General features: G+C 40.7%; 1 protein-coding gene across 4 annotated transcripts in view; it reads left to right on the top strand.

Moving 5' to 3' along the window:
• nipbla (NIPBL cohesin loading factor a) overlaps positions 1-22,348 on the top strand; it is a 37,224-nt gene extending 14,876 nt beyond the window's left edge. For 3 of the 4 annotated variants that reach the window (XM_074637809.1, XM_074637805.1, XM_074637806.1), the window contains exons 14-49: positions 75-251; positions 979-1,152; positions 1,865-2,026; positions 2,117-2,220; positions 2,314-2,400; positions 2,640-2,868; positions 3,357-3,508; positions 3,597-3,677; positions 3,891-3,991; positions 4,232-4,361; positions 4,476-4,558; positions 5,487-5,619; positions 6,792-6,935; positions 7,116-7,202; positions 7,607-7,827; positions 8,003-8,105; positions 8,993-9,091; positions 9,317-9,463; positions 10,979-11,113; positions 11,289-11,387; positions 11,549-11,602; positions 11,694-11,802; positions 11,966-12,096; positions 12,291-12,431; positions 12,562-12,655; positions 13,618-13,772; positions 14,762-14,852; positions 15,120-15,293; positions 15,465-15,655; positions 15,927-16,034; positions 17,091-17,291; positions 18,408-18,554; positions 18,693-19,060; positions 19,221-19,395; positions 21,133-21,330; positions 21,428-22,348. In XM_074637809.1, coding sequence (XP_074493910.1) covers positions 75-251; positions 979-1,152; positions 1,865-2,026; positions 2,117-2,220; positions 2,314-2,400; positions 2,640-2,868; positions 3,357-3,508; positions 3,597-3,677; positions 3,891-3,991; positions 4,232-4,361; positions 4,476-4,558; positions 5,487-5,619; positions 6,792-6,935; positions 7,116-7,202; positions 7,607-7,827; positions 8,003-8,105; positions 8,993-9,091; positions 9,317-9,463; positions 10,979-11,113; positions 11,289-11,387; positions 11,549-11,602; positions 11,694-11,802; positions 11,966-12,096; positions 12,291-12,431; positions 12,562-12,655; positions 13,618-13,772; positions 14,762-14,852; positions 15,120-15,293; positions 15,465-15,655; positions 15,927-16,034; positions 17,091-17,291; positions 18,408-18,554; positions 18,693-19,060; positions 19,221-19,395; positions 21,133-21,330; positions 21,428-21,775 — 5,333 coding nt within the window. In that variant the 3' untranslated portion in view covers positions 21,776-22,348. The remainder of the gene's footprint in view (positions 1-74; positions 252-978; positions 1,153-1,864; positions 2,027-2,116; positions 2,221-2,313; positions 2,401-2,639; positions 2,869-3,356; positions 3,509-3,596; positions 3,678-3,890; positions 3,992-4,231; positions 4,362-4,475; positions 4,559-5,486; positions 5,620-6,791; positions 6,936-7,115; positions 7,203-7,606; positions 7,828-8,002; positions 8,106-8,992; positions 9,092-9,316; positions 9,464-10,978; positions 11,114-11,288; positions 11,388-11,548; positions 11,603-11,693; positions 11,803-11,965; positions 12,097-12,290; positions 12,432-12,561; positions 12,656-13,617; positions 13,773-14,761; positions 14,853-15,119; positions 15,294-15,464; positions 15,656-15,926; positions 16,035-17,090; positions 17,292-18,407; positions 18,555-18,692; positions 19,061-19,220; positions 19,396-21,132; positions 21,331-21,427) is intronic. The other variant, XM_074637808.1, reaches the window with a different exon arrangement.
• Positions 22,349-23,899: the final 1,551 nt, after the last annotated feature.

Genomic DNA, 23,899 nt, shown 5'->3' on the forward strand with positions numbered 1-23,899 from the left:
TACAATTCACTTTAATAAAAAAACAGAATTACCTTTTTGGTAATAACTCGAAACTGTTACTGTCAAATTTTCAGGTGGTATGGACCCGGCAGTTCTGAAGGAGTTGCCCCCAGAGCTGCTGGCAGAGATCGAGTCCACCATGCCCCTGTGTGAAAGAGTAAAAGTGAACAAGAGGAAACGAAGCACTGTTAATGAGAAGCCCAAATACGCTGAGGTCAGCTCGGACGAGGACTATGACGCAAATGGAGAGTGTGAGTCAAATTATTCGATTCTCGTCAGTTCTCGCTGCTAGTCTTTGTATAAGGTTTGGCCATTTGTTTATTGTTTTGAAATATTCATAATATTGGTACCAACCATGTCATACTAGCTTGTTGCGAAGAAGGCTAATTAACGCTCCAAACTTACACTCAATTTTGGCGAGGAAAAACTGGCATGGTCATTTTCAAAGGGGTCCCTTGACCTCTGACCTCAAGATATGTGAATGAAAATGGGTTCTATGGGTAACCACGAGTCTCCCCTTTACATGTCCCCTTTATGATAATCACATGCAGTTTGGGGCAAGTCAAAGTCAAGTCAGCACACTGACACACTGACAGCTGGTGTTACCTTTTGGGTTTAGGTTTGCCATGTTATGATTTGAGCATAATTGTTAATGCTAAATGCAGTACCTGTGCGGGTTTCTGGTCATTATTCTTTGTTGTTAATTGATTTCCAGTAATAAATTAATACATACATTTGCATAAAACGAGCATATTTGCCCACTCCCATGTTGATAAAAGTATTAAATATTTGCCAAATCTCCCTTTAAGGTAATGTTTGAACAGATAAAAAAAATTTGTGATTAATTTGCGATTAAATATTTTAATTGATTGACAGCCCTAATTTAAGTGACAATAAACTGTAAAGGGTTAGTGTTACTTTGGTATAACTTTTTTTTTAGATTATAGGGCCTCATTTCTTTATGCCTAATCTGTACAGCTGCAAGGAAGCGGCAGCGCCGAGACAAAGACAGGACCTGGGATATGGAAGAAAGGGAACGCCGGGGTTCAGGGGATCATCGGAAAAGCGGGCAACGGGACAGCAGGCGAGGCTCAGGGAGCCGCTACCGAGACTCCTCCGATGAACATTCGCCGCCACCCAGCATGAGTGAAAGTCAGTATTCGAGTCATCTGTCACAGCATTTCCACATTTTCTTTTTTGTATTACATTAATTTGAACTGCTTTGTTTGGTCTCCACAGTTAATCCCACATTAGATTGGGAAGTAATGTTCTTATGTGTATATATACAGAAAACTAAATAAATGACATGACCTCACAGATTAGACAGCATTAAAGGAAATGCATCCATAAGTTACTTGTCAGTGTTCAGGCCTTTACACGTGTTTTTTTTTGTGCGATTAATTCACATGTCAATATATTTTTTCAAACTGTTGTTTTTGTCATGAGTACTTAAAACACAGAACGTGACTATTACGCGCGAAAACCAACCAATCACATTGTGTGGAACGAGTTGAGTTGCACCTATATTTATGAAACAACAACACCGAGGCTCTGCAGTTTGTACCAGGACGGCAAACTTTATTACTCCTTTCAACCTTGACAAAGGCAGTGCAGACCAGATCCACTCCTTCCGTTCTTACATTTCACATTAAAAGCAGTAGACACATAATATTTGCAGGTGAGTATTTCACATTTGTGTCACGCCCCCGCTGTGTAAAGGACTCTAATCCGACAAATTGAAACCTAGAAAACAGTGATAGTTTCTTAAGATAATGAATTTGTAGAAAGAGTGTATGGTATTTGGCACACACAATAAAAACAAAACAAAAATCAAAGAAATTAAGATGAAATTTCTCTCGTTCAGTTGCCAGAAAGATGAAGATGAAGGAGAAGCAGAAGAAACGGAAAGCATATGAACCCAAGTTGACCCAAGAGGAGTTGATGGACTCGTCAACATTCAAGAGGTTCTTAAACTGCATCGACAACATACTGGAGAATCTGGAGGATGTGGATTTCACTGCCATGGGTAAATATCACTGCTGACTGGCTTTTTGAAAATCCAAATGTAGAAACTTCCCTGTACTTTATTGTGGTTTTGTTTTGTGTTTTCCTGCAGCAGATGATGACGGGATACCTGAAGAATTTCTGCTTGGTAAACACCAGTTGAGTGAGCTGGGCAGCGAGTCCGCCAAGATTAAGGCCATGGGCATCTCCAGCAGGGTACTGTATATATAAAATATTAATATAAAGAAAGCTTGACTGTTGTGGTGCTGTTTCAGATGTGGGTCTAACCAACCGTCTCTGTTGTTATAGATCCCATCAGACAAGCTGGTTAAACTGCTGAACATACTGGAGAAGAATATCCTGGATGGGTCCAGGCTCTCCACCATGATGAGCCATGTGAGCTACCTTCCTCCCTCTTTCTGTGTTAAATATTCTTAACTAATATGAGAATGTTGTGATATACTACAGAAATCCATACAGTATTCATGTAGAAAAATCAAAAGCATCCTACTGGCAGCAAAAATATAAAATCAATTGCTAAAATGCTGCAAAAAAATGCTAGAATGAATGAATTAAAACCCTTCAGCCTCCAGATAAGTTTATTTCTGAAAACACATTTTCATTTCTACGCTCAGGACCACGATGAAGATGAGGAGAAACTTTGGAGAGACCTGATAATGGAGAGAGTCACAAAGTCAGCAGACGCCTGTCTGACAGCTCTTAACATCATGACCTCAATGCACATGCCGAAGGCTGTCTACATAGAAGACGTCATAGAGCGGGTGCTACAATACACCAAGTTCCATCTTCAGAACTCACTGTATCCACAGTACGACCCGGTCTACAGGGTGGACCCTCATGGAGGTGAGGAAAAAGAAAAAAAAGCTTTATTTCATTTGATCATTTGATTTGTATATGTGCCTGGGCTGTTGTGATCTGAGTGAAACTAAATTGATGAGTTTTGTCCAAGAAATAAGCCGAGAGATGGACAAACCTGTCACTAGTTGATCCCTGGCGTCTGGAAATTACAGTGTTACAGTAGTTTTCACTGTTGGCACCATTAGCTGACCAGCTTGTCACCAGCTCAGCCGTTGTCATGTTGAGAGCCGTGCGGAGGCAATAGAAATGCTCCCATTCTCGCATTAGTACCTTAAGATATGCGTTTAGAAAGCTGTTAGTTCTTTTATGATATACAACCCTTATTCAAGGGGACATTCATTTAACAGAGTGCCAAAATATTATGTGATATTTCTTTTTTCATAAACAGAAAAGTGTTTGTTAGTATGTAAAATCATGGTTCACGATCAAAAATCTTTGAAAGGGATTTAACAGGGTTACTCTTGTCCATCTAGGTGGCCTGTTAAGCTCCAAGGCAAAGCGTGCAAAATGCTCCACACACAAGCAACGCGTGATCGTCATGTTGTACAACAAAGTGTGCGACATTGTCAGCAACATCTCTGAGCTCTTAGAGATCCAGCTACTTACAGACACCACCATCCTCCAGGTAAAACCATGCAATATCTGTTTATCAACTCAAAAATTGAATTGCAAACCAGATGATGATTCATGCCATTCTCTCTCTTTTTGTCCAGGTTTCTTCTATGGGAATCACTCCGTTCTTTGTGGAGAATGTCAGTGAGCTGCAGCTGTGTGCCATTAAACTAGTTACAGCTGTAAGTCTGTTTTTTCTCTCAAAAATATATTGAAATTTATTATTTTTCGAAATCACCTTTTTGGGTCACTTTATACGGAATACTACATTGCAGTTTTTTAAAGTTAAATGTGTCCTTGTGACTTTTGTGTACATCCCTTAAAATACATGTTTTTACTGTTCTGCAAGACTATGAAAGTAGAGACTAACCACCTTTATTATTTTCTGTCTCCAGGTGTTCTCACGCTATGAGAAGCACCGGCAGTTGATATTGGAAGAGATCTTTACCTCTTTGGCCAGACTGCCCACCAGCAAACGCTCCCTCAGGAATTTCAGGTAATTTGTTTTATACCGAATTGACATTGATTTATGGCCATTAGGTGTTGCAGGGACAAGGCTTCAAATGAGAGGCTTTATAATTTTCCGGCCATCAATGTTGCAAAAAATAATAGTTGAGACGGAGGAGAAGATTTCCCAAATGTAAAAGTGTGTTCCCTAACTCACAAAGTCTGTTATTTTCCTGGGTAATACACATAATAGTAACGCATCATGTGTCCTTTCCTCTGGTGTCCTTAGGCTGAACAGCTCAGACCAGGATGGAGAGCCGTTGTACATCCAAATGGTGACAGCTTTGGTGCTGCAGCTGATCCAGTGTGTGGTCCACCTCCCCAGCGACAGGGACATGTTCGACGAGTACGAGAGCAAGGTAGGACAGGACACACAAAATCACCACGCAAGCAAGTATACACTTTATACAAATGCAAACACTTATTCAGATATATAATTTGCTCACGAGTCCTTTTTCTTTTCTTTTTTTTAGGTGGATCAAGACGTGTTGATAACCAACTCGTATGAGACGGCAATGAGAACAGCACAAAACTTCCTCTCAGTCTTCCTCAAAAAGTAATTACCATTTCATTCTGTACTGCTTTAAAATAGGTTATGGACTTATCATTACAAAGTTGTAATTGTACTAAAGCTATCACCTTAAGTATTTATTAACATATGTATAGTGCAGACGCGCGGACATGAGCTGATGTGGAATCGTGGCACGGAAACGTTTAGATCTTCTCTACTCCGTGCGGCTATCTCCTCACAGCAAACTGAAACTCAGAGCTCCTCAAAATTCTCCTTTTCTTCCGCCCGTCTGCGTAATTAGAAAAATTTGGATATACATGGACAGTCAAAAACCTTCCGCACGGCACCCCAGCAAGGGGGCGTGTCTGATGGTGTGATGTCACTTTTGCTGTGCGGACACTGGCGCCCCTCGCGGATGCGGCAAGCATAAATCACGCTTAAGGCTGCATTCACACCAGATCAGACGTTGCGGTGTGGGAGAGTCACTTTAATGGCCCATTGACTGCGACGATTAACGTCTTTTGTTCCCTCATGGCTGGGTTGTACAGCTCTGTATCGCCGGTCACGTGATTGGCCCCTGCAGCGTGACGTCGAGTTGCGTTTCTCCAAAAAGAAAGCTGAAGGAAAAACTACTTTTTTTTTCTTTTTGAGCATTGCTACCTGTCATGTGCATTACTGCCACAGTTTGTCATACCCTCTGTAGTCAGCAGAAATATGTATCAAACACCACCATCCTCATGGTGTGCATGTTCCTCCATGTGCATGCTGGGTACTGCATGAGAGCCAAACAATTTAAGGACCTACATTTCAAAACATTGCTCTAAGCTTGTCAAGTACTCATACACTTCACTGTGTTTGGTGGATTTAGTCTGCTGGCCTTATACATTTTCATTTGTCTTCATTGCTTTATCTTTGTTCCTGTTATACCCGCTTTTCCTCCTCTGTCACTTTTTTCACCCTTCCCCGTCCTCAGGTGTGGCAGTAAGCAGGGAGAAGAAGATTACCGGCCATTGTTTGAGAACTTTGTCCAGGACCTGCTCTCGACAGTAAACAAACCAGAGTGGCCTGCTGCAGAGCTGCTGCTCAGTCTGCTTGGTAGACTACTGGTTAGTATGACAGAGCTCTTTCTTTAAACTGGAAATGCAACTACTAACCAAGAATAGATGATCCAGACAACTTTACCCTGCTTTATCAAAAAGGAACCCTTTTAACACTGAGACATGGACTTGCAACTCATTGTTTGGAAATTACATCTTCCAGTTGTATACACCGATCAGCCATAACATTATGACCACCTGCCTAATATAGAGTAGGTCCCCCTTTTATTGCCAAAACAGCCCTGACCTGTCGAGGAATGGACTCCACTAGACCTCTGAAGGTATGCTGTGGTATCTGGCACCACGCCGTCAGTAGCAGATCCTTTAAGTCCTGTAAGTTGCGAGGTGGGGCCTCCATGGATCGGAACTTGTTTGTCTGGCAGATCCCACAGTTGCTCGATTGGATTGAGATCTGGAGAATTTGGAGGCCAAGTCAACACCTCCAACTCGTTGCCATCCACATGATGTAAAAGAAAACGTGATTCATCAGACCAGGCCACCTTCTTCCATCGCTCCGTGGTCCAGTTCTGATGCTCACGTGCCCATTGTAGACGATTTTGGCGGTGGACACGGGTCAGCACGGGCACCCTGACCGGTCTGCGGCTACGCAGCCCCATACGCAACAAACTGCGATGCACTGTGTCTTCTGACACCTTTCTATCGGAACCAGCATTAACCTTTCCAGCAATTTGAGCTACAGTAGCTCTTCTATTGGATTGGACAACACGGGCCAGCCTTCGCTCCCCACGTCACTCACATCCTTACACTTGCCCATTTTGTCTGCTTCCAACACATCAACTTCAAGGACAAAATGTTCACTTGCTGCCTAATATATCCCTTCCACTGCCAGGTGCCATTGTAACGAGATAATCAATGTTATTCACTTCCCCTGTCAGTGGTCATAATGTTATGGCTGATCAGTGTATATTCTTTGCATTTTTTAATAATGATGTTGTAGTTTCTAAAGACATGTCTATTGCACTACTTTTAGATTTCTGCCATCAATAGAAATACTTTCTGATTTGTGGTAGTCAGGTATTTAAACACTTCAGGATGTACTAAAGTAGAAAGTTATTCATCTTAAATGCACTTATGCAATGATAAGATGGGTTCTTTCTTTTTTTTCTTGTAGCGTGCAAGTAAAAGTCAATCTTTTCTCGCTCTGTCTCTGCTCGCATCAGGTTCACCAGTTCAGTAATAAGCAGACAGAGATGGCTCTGAGAGTAGCATCTCTGGACTACCTGGGCACAGTGGCTGCCCGTCTGAGGAAGGACGCCGTCACCAGCAAGATGGACCAGAGATCAATTGATCGAATCCTAAAAAAGGTAGAAGAACAACTTCACATTGAATGACCTCACTGTCTCTTGAATGTATAAGTTGATGTTTATAGTGACAAAAATAAGTATATATATATATATATAAGTAAATACAACAGGTAGAAAATGTCTTTTTGTGATCTCTCTCTCTCTCTCTCTCTCTCTCTCTCTCTCTCTCTGTCTATATAGTCTCAAGGAACGGATGAGACCCAGCAGCTGCAGAAGGCTCTACTGGACTACTTGGAAGACAACGCTGAGACGGACGCCTCACTGGTGGTGGGTTTACATTAGACTGGCTTTGCAAGTGGTGACTTTAAACACTGCGGAGCTTTAGATAGATTAAATCTGTGTGCATGTTCTGAGTGATGTCACGTTGGCTTGTATTTTATTACTTTAAATGAGCCACATATGGAAGCACCTTTCTATAGGCAACTGCCATATGTAAGCACAACTAAAAATTTAATTTGTTAGCCATAAATTCATGCTGTTATCTGCTCAAACTACTCAACTCCACCTTTTTCTTTAGAATTAAATGGCTGCATTAAAGGCACACATGCTGGTTTAAATTAATCACTAACTATTTGTTAATGGAATTATCAATATTGATTTCTTACTCTAAATAAATAATTATATTCTTTGAATCAGATAAGTCTGATACTGAGACCTTCCTTCTCCTGTAGTTTGCTAGAAAGTTCTATGTTGCCCAGTGGTTCCGGGACGCCACCACAGAGGCTGAGAAGTCCATGCGGAACCAGAACCCGAAGGATGACGACTCGTCGGATGGACCACAACATGCCAAGGAGATGGAGACCACGGGTGAAATTCTGCAGCGTGCTGAGAAGCGCAAGAAGTTCCTGCGCAACATCATCAAGACAACGCCGGCTCATTTTGCCACACTGAAGTACGGCTTTGTGAATATCTCAGTGATTCGCTCTATATCACTCATATTACAAACTTATTTGACCTATTTCTCTGTGTCTTTTTTGTTGTCACAGCCACCTGCAAGTTACAGTCTCACTGTCCGTTGTATGACTGTATAATCCTATAACATTCTTCCTCTTTGCCCTTCTCTCCAGAATGAACTCTGACACTGTGGACTACGAGGACTCCTGTCTGATTGTGCGTTATTTGGCCTCCATGAGGCCGTTCGCCCAGAGCTTTGATATTTATTTAACACAGGTAAGATTTTAATATTCATTCTATAACAAGGCTCGAGCTTCAGGACATCCCGTTGTCTTGGGGCCGAGAAAAATAGGATCGGGGAGGATGAAAATAAAATTTGGGATTAGAGTTGAAAGAAAAGTACTCGTTAGAATGAACAGAGATGAAAATGACTGAACGTTGCGTGTAGCGCACCGTTATTATTAGACCGCCTTGACAACATAAACACACGTGCACACACTGTTAGTGCCTGATCCGTCCCGCACTGACACACACACACACAGCACATACCACTGCCCTCTGTCCTCACGGCAGTAAACTTGCTAGAATTAACGTTACCAGTTAGCTAACGTTAGACTGTTAATGCTCGCTGAACAGTCAGTAGCCAACGTTTGCATTTTCAGTGAGTGAGCTGATGATAACGTTACATTAACTATTAGGAGTCAAAACTCTGCAACAGCTCAAATCATGTTACTAATCTTAACCACCTATTTACTTACTTAAGTCCTCTTCATCTCCTCTGGGTAATAAGGCTGCAATGAGATCTCTCCATCATATTTTGTCCTTGACAGGAGCGTCTTGTCCAGCAGCTCCTCCAACTTGAAGACGCGCAGCTAACATCAATTTTGATGTTTAATTTATGTTAAAGGATACTTTGAATGATTTACTAAAGATAATGTAGAAAAACAAGGATTTTAAATTCGGGACGGCTTAGGGACCGTTCCGGGAGGATGGTGAAAAAAGTTAGTTAAGAGCCCTGCCATAAGTATCTTTGTCTTTTTAATGAATCACAGCAGCTACCTGAAATCATCTATAAGTTGCCCACACAGTATAAACTGTTGAAATGAAAAATGATCAGTTTGTGTCAACAGGCTGGTGCATTTATTTATTTATTTTTTGTATAGATCTTGCGAGTCCTCGGGGAAAGTGCCATTGCTGTAAGGACTAAAGCCATGAAATGTCTGTCTGAGGTTGTGGCTGTGGACCCCAGCATACTGGCAAGGGTATGTTAGAATCTGTGTTTGCAAAGACAACTTGTCATGCCTGAACTCCATATTAATATTGTACCCTGATGTAGTCTCTCTTCACTTCTGTTCTTGTCACATTCTTTCTCTGTCAAAACGTACTTTCTTAATCTGTCCTATGCTATTCTGTTGTGTATGCAAGTTATCTTGTCTTTTTTTCCCGTGCTATACTGTATACTGACACACTCCTCTCCTCTTCTGCAGTCCGACATGCAGCGTGGCGTCCACGGTCGTTTGATGGACAACTCTACCAGTGTGAGAGAGGCAGCTGTAGAGCTGCTGGGCAAGTTTGTGCTCAGCAGACCCCAACTCACTGAGCAGTACTACGACATGCTCATAGAGAGGATACTGGTAAGCTGCCCAATCAGACTCAAAGTAGACACATTATGGTGTTGTGAGGTCTTAACAATCCCTATATGAACTGTACATGGTAGATGTCCACTTTTCTGTGTCAATTGATGAGCCTTGTTTGAAGTGATGTTATGGTATGATGTGTCATCAAATGTTGATTTATAGGTATGTCAGTTCAGTGGTCTCCATCAACCACACACCCCCCACCAACCTGCACAGTTCTATACATGTTGTTTCCATGCATTTTAGGTCCGTTGTCTCATGCTATTTACAACATGCAACACCCCGTTTATTTATTTATCAGAATGGAAACATTTTCAGGTCATTGTCAGTCTATTGGTAAATACATACCCTGCTGTTTCTTCATACTGGCAAATACATGACATATTGTGTTGAAATTGTCTTTGCACTCCAATATTGTATTGTGATCTTAACCATCATACTGTGCACTGGCAGTTAATCGTTATGGCCGAAGCCACCTGGCATCTCCATTGTTAATTTATGATAAGAGCCTCCTACATAGCAAGCTTTTTGATGAGGTATCTTTGAGTTGTGGCCCGTTTGTTGTACACCTTTTAAGATTGTCACCTGTGGAAAAACAACTTTTCTCCCTGGTACCCATAATATGTTTTAGACTTTAAAACCTAGTGCAAAACTAGTGTGGAAATGGAGCTGCTGTAGCACGGACCTGTTTGATACATCTGCAAATGGGAGGAGCCGCAGAGGTCTGCAGGCCCTTGCTGAGTCGATTCTGGCCGGGCCATTTTTGATTTGGCCACACATAGGCCACTGTATGCAATATTGTTATATTGATTATTATACATACACATACATTTATTCACCGGCATTTACACACATTTTATTCACGTGCATTACACGAAACAGTAGTCTTAGTTGCGTGTGTTTTTGCGTGCATCAGAGAGAGCTTATTGTGATTGGTGTCGGGTTCGGGCTGGGTCCGGGCTAGGGCTGGATTTTTTTCTAATGAGTGGGGTCACTTCTTCTCTACTAGGGCAGGAAGGCCATTTTTTCTGGTCACTGAGTTTACATGGGAAAGCACTGCAGGGATTGAGTTTGAAGAACTTTTGCTTAAAAAGGTTAATTTTGGATGTTTCAAGTTTGCTTTTGCATCATGCATATAATTAAATAAGGAGCCAGTTTAATAGCAGCATGCAGTGTAGGATTATCACAGATCATTGTGATAGCCATGGTAATATAAGCTATCGATATTGAAATGCAGTCCCAAACACAAGCTTTGTACTCATTCTTTTTACTCAGCATCTGGGAAGTGAACACATTGAAATTGTTGTGCCTGTTGTCATGGAAATGCTCAGGAGGGTTCATGAGAAGTTCACTCTTCATTACAGTCTTGTACTGCCACCTATTGGCAGAAACATGCTATCGCACCCCATGCAGATGTTTCTTTTGTATATGATGAAAACAAGAGTTGTTTTTGATATCATGCTTGCAGAATGTTGCAAATCCTTTATGAATTTGATTTGTTTTGGTGCACAGGACACTGGTATCAGCGTAAGAAAACGGGTGATCAAGATCCTCAGAGACATCTGTCTGGAGCAGCCAACCTTCAGTAAGGTTACTGAGATGTGTGTGAGGATGATCCGCAGGGTCAATGATGAGGAGGGTATCAAGGTATGGATCAACTGCACCTTTGTTGCTTAACAATTTTAGTACTTCCATTATTTTATCATTATTCTATTTACTTATCCTGCCTCTTTTTAGATAAATCTCTTGGTATTGTGATATATACATCATAGTTCATAGTATAGATCCAAACTAATGGCACGTGAACTTGTGCTTTTTATAGAAACTGGTGAATGAGACATTCCAGAAGTTGTGGTTTACTCCGACTCCAGTCCACGACAAAGAGACCATGACCAGAAAGATCCTCAACATCACTGATGTGGTAAGTTTAACTGCCTGACCATTTGTTGTATCCAGTAATGAAAATAGTAAATCTCAACAATAAGGCAAACTCTTTCATCAACCTTCACCCTGAATCATTTTTTTGTCCAATGGTGAAATTTGGCCAGTCTTTTTAATTCTCATGTCTGATTTCTACCTCAGGTTGCAGCGTGTCGAGACACCGGCTACGACTGGTTTGAGCAGCTTCTTCAGAATGTAAGGATTTGTTTTTAAGTCGGGGTTCACCTGGTGGGGTTTTATAATTTTTTAAAACTCTTTTAAATTTACATTGTCTCTCTTGCTCTAGCTTTTCAAGACTGAAGAGGATGCAACGTATAAGCCAGCCAAAAAGGCCTGTGTAGTGCTAGTTGACAATCTGGTAGAGCACATCCTCAAATACGAGGAGTCTCTTTCAGGTATGCAAGTTTATCATTTGACATCAACTTAATCCCTGCCATAATGCAACTGTTGATTTTTTTCTTCTTTTAAACACCATCTATACCTCTAGTTTAATAAATCAATGCTCTATACTAAGTTTGATTTTAATCAGAATTCATTTATTTCCTCTTTCCTCTGTAGAGAACAAAGGTGTAAACTCAACACGGCTAGTGGCGTGTATCACCACCTTGTTCTTATTCAGCAAGATCAGGGCCCAGCTCATGGTCAAACACGCCATGACCATGCAACCCTACCTGACCACAAAGTGTAACGTAAGTTGTGCATACTAAATCCATTTTGTTATTGCATAATTATCAAGAATCCACAGGTTGGATTGAGCAGTGAAAACACAATTTTGCGATGATTTCTCTGATAGGTGAATTTAAGGACCACCAATTTAGTAATTATTGGTGCCTGTTCTATCAGAGCTTCCCCAGTAATTACTGTTCTACTGTTTCTCCTGCAGACTGCCAATGACTTCATGGTCATCTGTAACGTGGCGAAGATCTTGGAGCTCGTGGTACCTCTGATGGAGCACCCCAGTGAAACTTTCCTTGCCACCATCGAAGAGGACCTCATGAAGCTCATCATCAAATACGGCATGACGGTGGGTGGATGTGGCTTTTTAGAAATGCATATCGGGTGCACCATTGTAGAACCAGGTTTGCTCTGTAAAATGTAAATGTAATCAGTGTTGTTGTAGAGATGATGTGATGGTCCTCCTTCCTTTTCTCTAGGTGGTCCAGCACTGTGTGAGCTGTCTGGGAGCGGTTGTCAACAAAGTCACGCACAACTATAAGTTTGTCTGGGCCTGCTTCAACAAATTCTATGGTGAGTTATACAGTTACTATCTTTAATCTTGTATGCACAACACATTGAAAGACAAGGAAATAGGCTCTGAAATTAACTTTTTTCACTGCCTGCCACTGCGACTCAGAAATTGAATCTGCCACTTTTGAAATCTATGCACTTAATGAAAAAATATCATTTTAGATCTGATTCATTCAATGTTCGATATATTTTACACAAAAAACATTATATGCACGGTAAATTACATTGTTAGAATTACACCGCAGCTTCCGGGGTAGCCCTATTTTTCGGGGGAGGAGGGGACTGTACACAGTACTGAACTGTTCTTTGTTATTGTCATCTATAGTGGTTAGTTGCATAAAAACACACAATTCAAATGACTATGATTATTTAAATATTTGCTTTGATTAAAAAAATCTTGGTATGCTGTTAGGAAGTTAAACAGGTCATAATTCCCTCCCTAATTTCTATTTTATATTACTGTGAAAACATCTCCTTCAAACAACTTTATTTATTCAAGTTTCTCATCAAAAACTTAATTTTACGAGATTACATTTGAACACATCATGATAACGTTGTTATTTACCTTCGCCAAATAGTGACAAACTGAAAAATGATACAGCGTGCGTATGTGTCATTGTGCATGCGTAACTGTCGGAAAGCATCAATAAGAGGAATCGAGAGTCACGAAGGCATGAGATGCCAAGGTATCGGACAACTAAGAACCCGTTCTAAACGGGAACCAGTTCTCTATTCCCATCTCTAGCATTTTCCCTGTCTGCCAGAGTGGCGTATGGCCTGATGATTTTACCCGCCACTTCCAACAATTTACTCGCATTTGGCGGGTTATAATTTCAGACCCTGCAAGGAAATATAACTGAGTTGACTATAGTTCGACCTAGCCGCCACTGCAAAAAAAATAATATGACAAACCAATAATCTAGGTCTCCTTAGAAATAACGTTAACTCATCTTTTTTTTCAGGTGCACTTAACAAGCTGAAGGTTCAGCATCAAGAGGATCCCAACATCACGACGTTGGTATCAAACAAGCCTTTCCTGCTGCGATCGCTCTTCACTGTGGGTGCCCTGGCCCGGCACTTTGATTTCGATCTGGAGGAGTTCAAGGGCACCAACAAGGTAGGATTGCAGTCGATGTTTCATAATATTTAAACTTTGAAATTAGGGCTGTCAAAGTTTACGCGTTAACGCAAATCCGTTTTAACGCCACTAATTTCTTTAACACAATCAATCTTCTGGAGGTTGTAGCGGGCTCAGTTTTAAAGCTAGAGTGAAGATACTTGCATCATATGAAACTAGAAAACCTAAGGAATCCTATAGGAATGTTATACTAGCTTGTCTGGAAGGAGGTTAAATAACGCTCCAAACTTGCGCTAAATTTTGTCGAGGAAAAACAGGCATGGCCATTTTCAAAGGGGTCTCTTGACCTCCGACCTCAAGATATGTGAATGATAATGGGTTCTATGGGTACCAACGAGTCTCCCCTTTACAGACATGCCCACTTTATGTTAATCACATGCAGTTTGGGGCAAGTCATAGTCAAGTCAGCACACTGACACACTGACAGCTTTTGTTGCTTGTTGGACTTGAGTTTGCCATGTTATGATTTGAGCATATGTTGTTATGCTAAATGCAGTACCTGTGAGGGTTTCTGGACAATATTTGTCATGGTTTTGTGTTGTGTTGTTAAATATATGAATACATTTGCATAAAGCAAGCATGTTTGCCCACTCCCATGTTGATAAGAGTATTCAATATTTGAGAAATCTCCCTTTAAGGTTCATTTTGAACAAATAAAAATGGGTTTGATTTGCAATTAATTGCGTTAATCATGGACAATCGTGATTAATCATGATTAAATCATTTAATCGATTGACAGCCCTTTGAAGTTAAAGCTGTGTAAAGATATGGATTGCAACTGTAAGTCCAGTTATTATTTTTAGGCACAGAAAGAAAACAACCACTGCTAGTGAAAGTGTTGTAAGTAAAGTAAAGTTAGAGAAACGGCTTCGATGTGAAACCAAAGCCATTCCTATACTGTTTTTTTAATAACAAATAATTAAATGTACGCTATCTAACAACTATGTATCTGTCTGTGTTGTGTACAGGTTGTTATCAAGGAGAAAGTTCTCGAGCTGCTGATATACTTCACCAAACATGAGGACGAGGAGGTCAAGTCCAAAGCCATCATCGGCTTAGGCAAGAACACCATTTTGAAATATTATTAGGTTTGACAAAGATAAAGGTCACCATATTTATTGTGTGCAAAATATGAGTGTTTAGACAGCATGGGATGTTGTTACAGAGTCTCTGACTTACAGTGTTGACTTGCAGGACAGCAGTAGTAAGTCCAGAGATTTGCTAGAAGCAGATTTTCTCGCCCCAGCAGGTGGAGATGAGGTCGATAGAGATGCATTGTTTACTTTTTCTGACATTTCTTTGCTGTTTGTTATTCTCTTCCCTCAGGCTTCCTTGTGATCATGCATCCCAGCCAGATGTTTATGCCTGAGGTGAAGACCTTGTACAATGGCATCCTGGCTGACAGTGCCTCCTCCATCAACCTTAAAATCCAGATCCTCAAAAACCTCCAGACGTACCTTCAGGAGGAGGACACGCGGATGCAGGAAGCAGACAGAGAATGTGAGTGCTTGTTGCTGTAGTTTAACACCTTTTTGCTTCAGCGTTACATCCTCTGACGGAATACAGATTTTGTTGGTGGCACTATCAACAATGCACAGTGATTAATGAGTTGTTTATTTTGACATTTTGCCTGGAAAAGTTGGTGCAACATCATATTTTGTGTCCTTGCAGGGAAGAAACTGTCCAAACAGGAGGATCTGAAGGAGATGGGAGACATCTCTTCAGGGATGAGCAGCTCCATCATGCAGCTCTATCTAAAGCAGGTGTTGGAGGCGTTCTTCCACACCCAGTCCAGTGTACGGCACTTTGCTCTCAACGTCATAGCTCTCACACTCAATCAGGGTCTCATCCATCCTGTACAGGTAAGAGCAAGAACTAGATATGGGCGATATTTCAATATCATATAAATATAAAACAGTTAATTTTTCTGTTTGGTCATCCTGTCAAAATTTTTATTCTGATTCTTTGGTATGTGAAAATGTTTGTGTGTAAGCATCTTAAAGCCTAATAATAACTCCTAATGGATGAGCAAGATCTATTATTTAATGTGCTAGTTAAACACTCATTTACTTCAGAACAGAAATATGACCATATGCATGTGAGCGTCACATCTTTTTCTTCCCGTCTGTGCAGTGTGTACCCTACCTCATTGCAATGGGAACAGACCCAGAGCCCAGCATGAGGAACAAATCGGACCAACAGCTGGTGGAGATTGACAAGAAGTACACGGGATTCATCCATGTGAGTCGGTGTTCAGTGTTTTCAAGTTTAAAAATGATGGCTCGTCTTGTTACTCGATGACTTAAGCTAGTTGAGCCTTTTGTACCTGGATGAGGAATTCCAACTTAGCCTTTCAGTGCTCCCCTAATAACCTTCAGTACAGAATGATCAACAGACAGCAACATCTTAGCACTGTTGGTAAAAAAAATAACTGAGATCTGAGAGTGTATCCATGTCAGGATCCCCGTGGATCCTTAAAAAAATGTCTTAAATTTAGTTTTTGATATTCAAGGCCTTAAAATGTCTGGAATTATAGGATGGGAGGCTTTAAATCTGGGTCTGGGTCTGCAGGGCTGTATAGAGAGGCGGCCGCTCAGACCACGGCCTTGCTTCCCCTCCCCCTGTTGCTGTGTCGATGCTCTGGGCGGGATTTCCCCTAGGCGTGTGCGGCTGTTGTCCCTTGTCACCTGTTTGTGTCTGCCGACCTCTTCAGAGGCCCGAGAGCGGGGTCCGGGCAGGTCGGAGGCTGCTGCTGTGCTGCAGGCGCCGCCTTTCAACCAAGCCCCTTAGTCTGGGCCTCTTCCCAGCTGTATAATAACGGTGTATGCTATAGTCTAGTTTGTCCATTTATTTTGCAGCAGTAATGGTATTATTTATTCCTTTTTAGAGTTATTAAAAAGGTCTTAAATTGCATTAAACTTGTACTTAAAAATGTGCACATACCCTGATCCATGCCAATATATAATAAAGGCAAAAACAGTTGCAGATCATTTCAATCAGTCATGTTCCATAGCTGTTTTACTGCATGAAGTAGTTTATGATATAACTCTTTTCTGTCACTAATGGCCAGTAGACCAACATTAGGAAGGTGCATGTTAAATGCATTACAGCCAGGTTCTACATACAATATGTTTTCCTTTCACATTGTAAATGGAACTTCTGTAGTGCTGAAGGAATACTGTAACACTAATTTTAGTCTCATTATTTTATTGGCCCATTCTCATGGCAGCAGCTGTCTCAACAGTTGCCTGAAATGCTAAGTTTGTAACACTTTTCTTTCAACATATTCTTCCGCAGATGAAGGCAGTTGCTGGGATGAAGATGTCATACAACTTGCAGCAGGCCATCGAGTCATCTCGGAGGACCATCATTAGAGGTTACAGACAGGAAGAGACGATCTCGGCACTGTGCGCCCACCTCTTCACTATGATCCGGGGGAACCGGCAGCACCGGAGGGCTTTCCTCATCTCACTGCTGAACCTCTTCGATGACAGTTCTGTGAGTAAACCTGCACAAGTCTTGGCACTGTTCAGTGTAAAGTGGTATTTCCTCATTAACATGCCAAGTGAAAATCGACTTAGTGCTTTTTACACATTTGCCAGCAATGTGTCTTGGCAAGAAATGTAATAAAATGAGCAAGTGTTAATTACGGCTGTTATACACACCATCCCACTGATTTCAAGGCAGTACCTTTTATAATGTAAGCTAAGATAATAAGATGTTAAATCCCATTATTTTACTGTCTTGCAAATTTACTAAGACTACTTTATTTTTTACCATGTATGAATAGTAGGTCTGTCAAGGTTAACTCCATAACAACGCGTTAACGGAAATTTGTTTTAACGCCGCTAATTTCTTTAACGCATTAACGCAACTTGGGATTTTTAGGTGAAGAAGTACTGGTATCATATGAAACTAGAAAACCCAAGAAATCCATTGGTACCAAACATGTCACACTAGCTTGTCGCGAAGGAGGCTAAATAACGCTCCTAACTTGCGCTAAAGTTTGGTGAGGAAAAACTGGCATGGCCATTTCCAAAGGGGTCCCTTGACCTTTGACCTCAAGATATGTGAGGTTCAATGGGTACCCACGAGTCTCCCCTTTACAAACATGCCCACTTTATGATAATCACATGCAGTTTGGAGCAAGTCATAGTCAAGTCAGCACACTGACACACTGACAGCTGTTGTTGCCTGTTGGGCTGCAGTTTGCCATGTTATGATTTGAACATATTTTTATGTTAAATGCAGTACCTGTGAGGGTTTCTGGATCAATATTTGTCATTGTTTTGTTTTAATTGATTTCCAATAATAAATATATAAATACATTAGCATAAAGCAGCATATTTGTCCACTCCCATGTTGATAAGATTATTAAATACTTGACAAATCTCCCTTTAAGATACATTTTGAACAGATAAAAAATGTGTGATTCATTTGTGATTAATTGCGATTAACTTTGTAAAATCATGCGATTAATCGCGATTCAATATTTTAATTGATTAACAGCCCTAATGAATAGTTAAAATTCTAATAAGCGAACACTGCAATGTGAGTTTGTACCAGGCACTGACTCTCAATCATGCTTTTCTTCACTTTTCTTTCTCTCTGCAGAGGACGGAAGTAAACATGCTGCTGTTTGTAGCAGACAACCTCGCCTGTTTCCCTTACCAGTGCCAGGAGGAGCCTCTCTTCATTATGCACCACATAGACATCACCCTGTCTGTTTCTGGCAGCAACTTGTTGCAAACCTTCAAAGAGGTAGGATAGCATTTTTGAAAGTAGCTTCCATATATTGGGGGTAAGTATCCCCTCCAATGAGGCTGAAGAAATCTTGAAAAGCATTTTTTTTTTTATTATAAGTATTTATATGGAGTTTTATTCATTTCTCCAATCCAGCTTCTGCTAAAGGAGCCGAGGCGTAAGGAGAAGAAGGTAAAGGTAAAGGAGTGGAAGAACACGTCAGATGGGGAGGATGAAGAGGAAAGGATGAACTGCGATTCTCACAGTAGCGGTGAGGAACAGAACAGTGAGAATGACGATGTGGTACGGCGGCCTAAAAAGGTCAGAAAACCTGTTGCAGCCGCGGAGAGCTCAGAGTCCGAATCTGATCTGGACGATTTGGATTTGGAGGATGTGGAAAAAGTCATGAGGCTCCTCCCAGACAATCCCACAGGTCTCTTGGACTTTGCTAATGCTGTTCAGGGCATCCTGTTGCTGCTGGTGCTCAAACAGCATCTCAAGAACCAGTATGGATTCTCTGACGGGTAAGATATACATAATCTTTATTTCTATACAGCCTTTATCTAAATAACTATATCTACATTTTGAAGTGCTGATTAGTTTGTTGTTGATTAGTTCCAAACCTTCAGCCACATTGGGAATTCCATGACCTCTGTAACTCATCATTTGTTTGTCCTCCAACAGCAAAATTCAGAAGTACTCTCCAACAGAGTCAGCAAAGGTGTACGACAAGGCAGTGAACAGAAAAAGCAACGCTGCCTTCCACCCACGACAAACCATCGACTTCATCGCCAACAACATTGCTCGCGCCACTCTGTCAAACGATATCAAGAAGCGGATTGTCAGACAGTACCTAGATGTAAGTAATGAAGCTATATCAGACTTTCCATGCCATTGCTTTATGTAGGCCGACATCGCCGATTGCCAGTTACTTACATCAGCATTTAAATACAAAGTGATTTCTAATTATCTGAAGAAAGTTATCAATACACAGTAAAATGTGCCAAAAGTTATTTAGCATTCAAGGAAGTCCAGTATTCATGTTAAATGATGTTTTGAACTATAACTAGGCCCTCATGACGGACACCATTCTCTAACCCTGACCTAACTGACCTTTACGCTGCCTGCCTTTATCTCAAGGCTGGGCAATATGGTTTATAAATACTATCTCGATATTTTTAGGCTATGCAGTGGTATACAATATACAGTATATCTCTGTTTTCATATTTTCTCTAAAATAGCATAACTCTTTGATTTAAAGCTGGGTGAGGCAGTTTATTTTTGGCGTTATTGCCAGAAATAACCTTTCAGCATAGAAGGCTAAACTATAAGAGAGATGGAGAGAAAATGATGCTTTCCCCGAGCTACTGCTGTAGCCACCGTAGCTGGTCTGTCTGTCTTTTTATGGGTTGCTTTGCAGTGTAGGCAGTTTGTTTCCAATGCCGGAATAGCAACTTTTCCTGCAGGATGTTCCCACGCTGAATCAGGCTTTCACCGAAGGGGCGTGAACGCAAATCTGCATCTCTAGAACAGCCAATAGGAACGTCCTCTCTCTGAAATGACCTGTGATTGGCCAAAGTCTCTCGATTTTTTTAAATCCTGAAAACAGAGCCATGAGGAGGTGCAGAAGTTTAATTATCTCTCGGAACACTTTAATTAAATTAAATATGCTGAAAGGTTATTATGGAATTTTTGCCAAATGATGCCAAAAATATACTGCCTAATGCCGCTTTAACCCTTTGATGGTCCGATTGGTCTTTGGAAATGTATTCTTTATTATGAAGTTTAAATAATTATTCACACAAATTCAATTTTTCTCTGAATTACAGTTTGTAGGTGGTAGTTTTTTTTTAATTCATCATTCATTTTAATTATTACTTAATATTTTTTTTCGTTTTTTATTTATTCATTATTTATTATTGACAGACTGGAAGGTCACTTTTATTTCGAAGCCAGTTCTTACACACTCTTACCGTAATGCCTAGTATATACACATACCGCAAAACAACGTGGGGGCTAGTTTGACCGTCTTTTTTTAAATGGAGGCTGGCATCTTCCATTACCGTTACCAACCTCAACACGTTTAAACTCGCTTTGGCGCTTCCCTTTTTTCGCTCTCTCAAGTCTTTCTCTCTGCTTCCCTCCAGATACAAAAACACACGCCCCTCACAGCCATGCTCATACGCCACACACACTCGCCCAGGAGTGTTGAATTGAATTGAGAGACGCGAGTCACAATTTGTACTTGATGTTTGCAATATAGTCATTTACTACATCCCACATAGAACAAGCCACAACACATAGAGTATTATCAATATATATCACCCACCCCAATTTCATCTCCTACCTTCACCCAAGCAAAGAGCATATACTGTGTGGGTTGACCAGGCCTTATCTACATTGTATCTGTTAGGGCTAAAATGCTGTGGCTGGCCCCACTGGATCAATTTTCCCTTCAAATCATTCAATACCATCATTAATCATTAGTTTGTAATGGTTACCTCAACACTGTAGTTCTCGGAGGTCGATGTTTAACTGCTGTGGAATGTGAAATTTGTGTCTCATAGTTAGTTTCTTGCCTTTTCACTCCACACAGTTCAAGGTTCTGATGGAACATCTGGACCCAGACGAGGAGGATGAAGAGGGAGAAGCGTCTGCCAGCGCTAACATCAGAAACAAAGCCATAAGCGCCCTACTGGGAGGCACCGGCCCCATGTCAGGACCCAGTCCGCGCACTCAGGCAGGACCAGAGACGGATGACGACTATAGTGATGGCGACGAAAGGACCCCAGGGGTGAGAGAAATGGATACACACAGACGCTATCTGTAAAATACAATATAAAAGTGTGGGGGAAAATAGTGCAACATTTTTCCTTCTGTCCTCCCTGCAGTCCTCTCGAAGGTCAAGGCGAACAGGTGACTCCATGAGTGACGCAGTGGACGCTATGGATGTGATCGCCCTTTCCTGCCCCAAATACAAGGACCGGCCGCAAATCGCTCGAGTCATCCAGAAGACCGCCAACGGATATAGCATCCACTGGATGGCCGGCTCCTACTCGGGGCCCTGGGCGGAGGCCAAGAAACGCGATGGCCGCAAACTGGTGCCTTGGGTGGACACTATTAAGGAGTCGGACATCATTTACAAGAAGATTGCCTTGACCAGCAACCACAAACTGAGCAACAAAGTAGTACAGACTTTACGCTCACTGTATGCAGCGCGGGAAGGAGGGGCTAGCTAATGGCTCCCGTGTGTTTTGTTTTTTTTCTTTTGTTTCTTTTTCGTTTTTTTTGGTCCCCCTTCTCCATTTCTACTTTATCAAAATCCTCCTCTTCCCTGCTCCTACTCCTCCTCCTCAACCTGCCACCTCCAACAACAGCCAAACTTCACTGGATTCCTACCCTCCTCCTCTCCTTCCTCATTTTTGTAAGAAAACACAAGAGGGCAAGAATATTTGACACTACATACTTTTACATGAGTTATTCTTGCAAAAATGACACAAAACATAAGACTTATTATATTAGAGGGACTGCTCACGTTTTGTTTGTGTAAGTGCAGAGGATAGAATCCAGAAGGCATTAAAGGAATAATTCACCCTAATTATCCCTTAAAAAGGCTATCAGAAAAGAGACCTGGAGGGAAATGTTTTGTCAACATTGTTGTGGGAGCTCCTTCGCTGTTGTGCAGCAGATTCTAGTCGCTCATTTCTACTCCCACTGTATCATAGTTTAACACGACAAAAACCTAAAATGTTTATATCTCTGAAGACAAAAAGCTGTAAAAAAAGAATAAAACCTTAAGTGAATGTTGGAAATTAGTCTTTTTGATGTTCTTATTAAAGTGTTTTTGGAGTTTATTATACTACTAGCACCCTGATGGTTTTTTTCCTTTTAGCTTTTAGATATTTGAAGGAAAAAGAAGAAAAAAGAAAAAAATAAGAATTTTTATTTTTGTTCAATTTTATTTGTCCATGCTGTACAATGGCAGAGTCCTCTGAACATAATTTATTCTATTTCGAACTACGCATGCAGTATATGTGGCCTATTGCAGGAGGATATTTTGTAAATGTAGATTTTGTTGTATTAGGTCACCCTAGTAATAAGAGGAAAGGATATTCATACCCTTTTGGTGGAACAAATACTGCAATAAATTTTCTACTTCTCTTTGTCACTTGTCTGCTCAAAGTGTTAATCTGATCTTTTCATTTTATAAATGAAGAAAAGTCTCTGCTTAAACACAGACAGGCCTGAAAGGACTAAGAGGGTTGATAATCATTTACATATTGAGGGAGAGAGCCTTCAAATGATGCCAGATGACCCTTATTAACATATCTGTACATAGATTTCAAACCAAACAAAACCAGAAGAATGGTCACAATTTGTAGTTTTAATTGTTTCTATAGTATTTGAATGTTTTATATATTATTAAATATATATATATATATATAATATATATATTATATATATATATTATATATATATAATATGTAAAAAATTCAAATATATATATATTTTTTATTATTATTATTATTAATAATATATATTTTTTAAACAAATTGTGCCCTTGGGAGAATCAGGCCACACCACTATAGAAGACCTTACATCCGTAACTGCCCATATCACTATGTTTTTTCATTGGATATTTTTATACTAGCTGCATCTAGTGCATAAAACAGTATGATCACTATTGACAACTCTGCCAGACTTTCTGGATTATTACAGTCATGGGTAGTGTTTTGCTAGAGGATTTACTCAAAACAGTTTTGAATATCCTATTTGTGCAGCAAAGTGTTATTATCCTATTTCCCTCCGATAGTTTTTTCTTAGATCACATTCAAAATAACAAATACGAGTTACTAGATTTTACATGCTAAACAACAGAAGTGAAACATCAAACTGCCCTTCCTCCAGATGTTCTTTTATAATGATAATAAAGTGTGTGGGTGTGACGCTGTGGATTATTCGTAGAGCGCGTTACGAAGCCTTCTTGGACCAGCTGACTCTCCGTACTGTGGTGACGTCACCGTCATCTCATGGAAGAAGAAAAAAATCAAAATATGAACGTTAGTCAACTAGTGATGGGAATTCCGGCTCTTTTTAGTGAGCCAGATCATTTGACTCAGCTCACCAAGAAGAGCCGGCTCTTTCGGCTCCCAAACGGCTCTTCGTTTTACCACTTCTGCCTTTTATAATTCAGCCAAATTTAGCGCTGTTTTGACCTTTGATTAGCATGTGTGCGCATATATCACTTAAATTATTCAATATAATTATACGAAACCTTATAATTTCCAGAATACCATAATTTTACATGCTGCTTTGTTTGCGACTGTCACTCATCTTGTCTGCTATTCGCGCACTGCACTCCT

The sequence above is a fragment of the Sebastes fasciatus genome, chromosome 6 (genome assembly GCF_043250625.1).
Source record: "Sebastes fasciatus isolate fSebFas1 chromosome 6, fSebFas1.pri, whole genome shotgun sequence".
NCBI lineage: Eukaryota > Metazoa > Chordata > Actinopteri > Perciformes > Sebastidae > Sebastes > Sebastes fasciatus.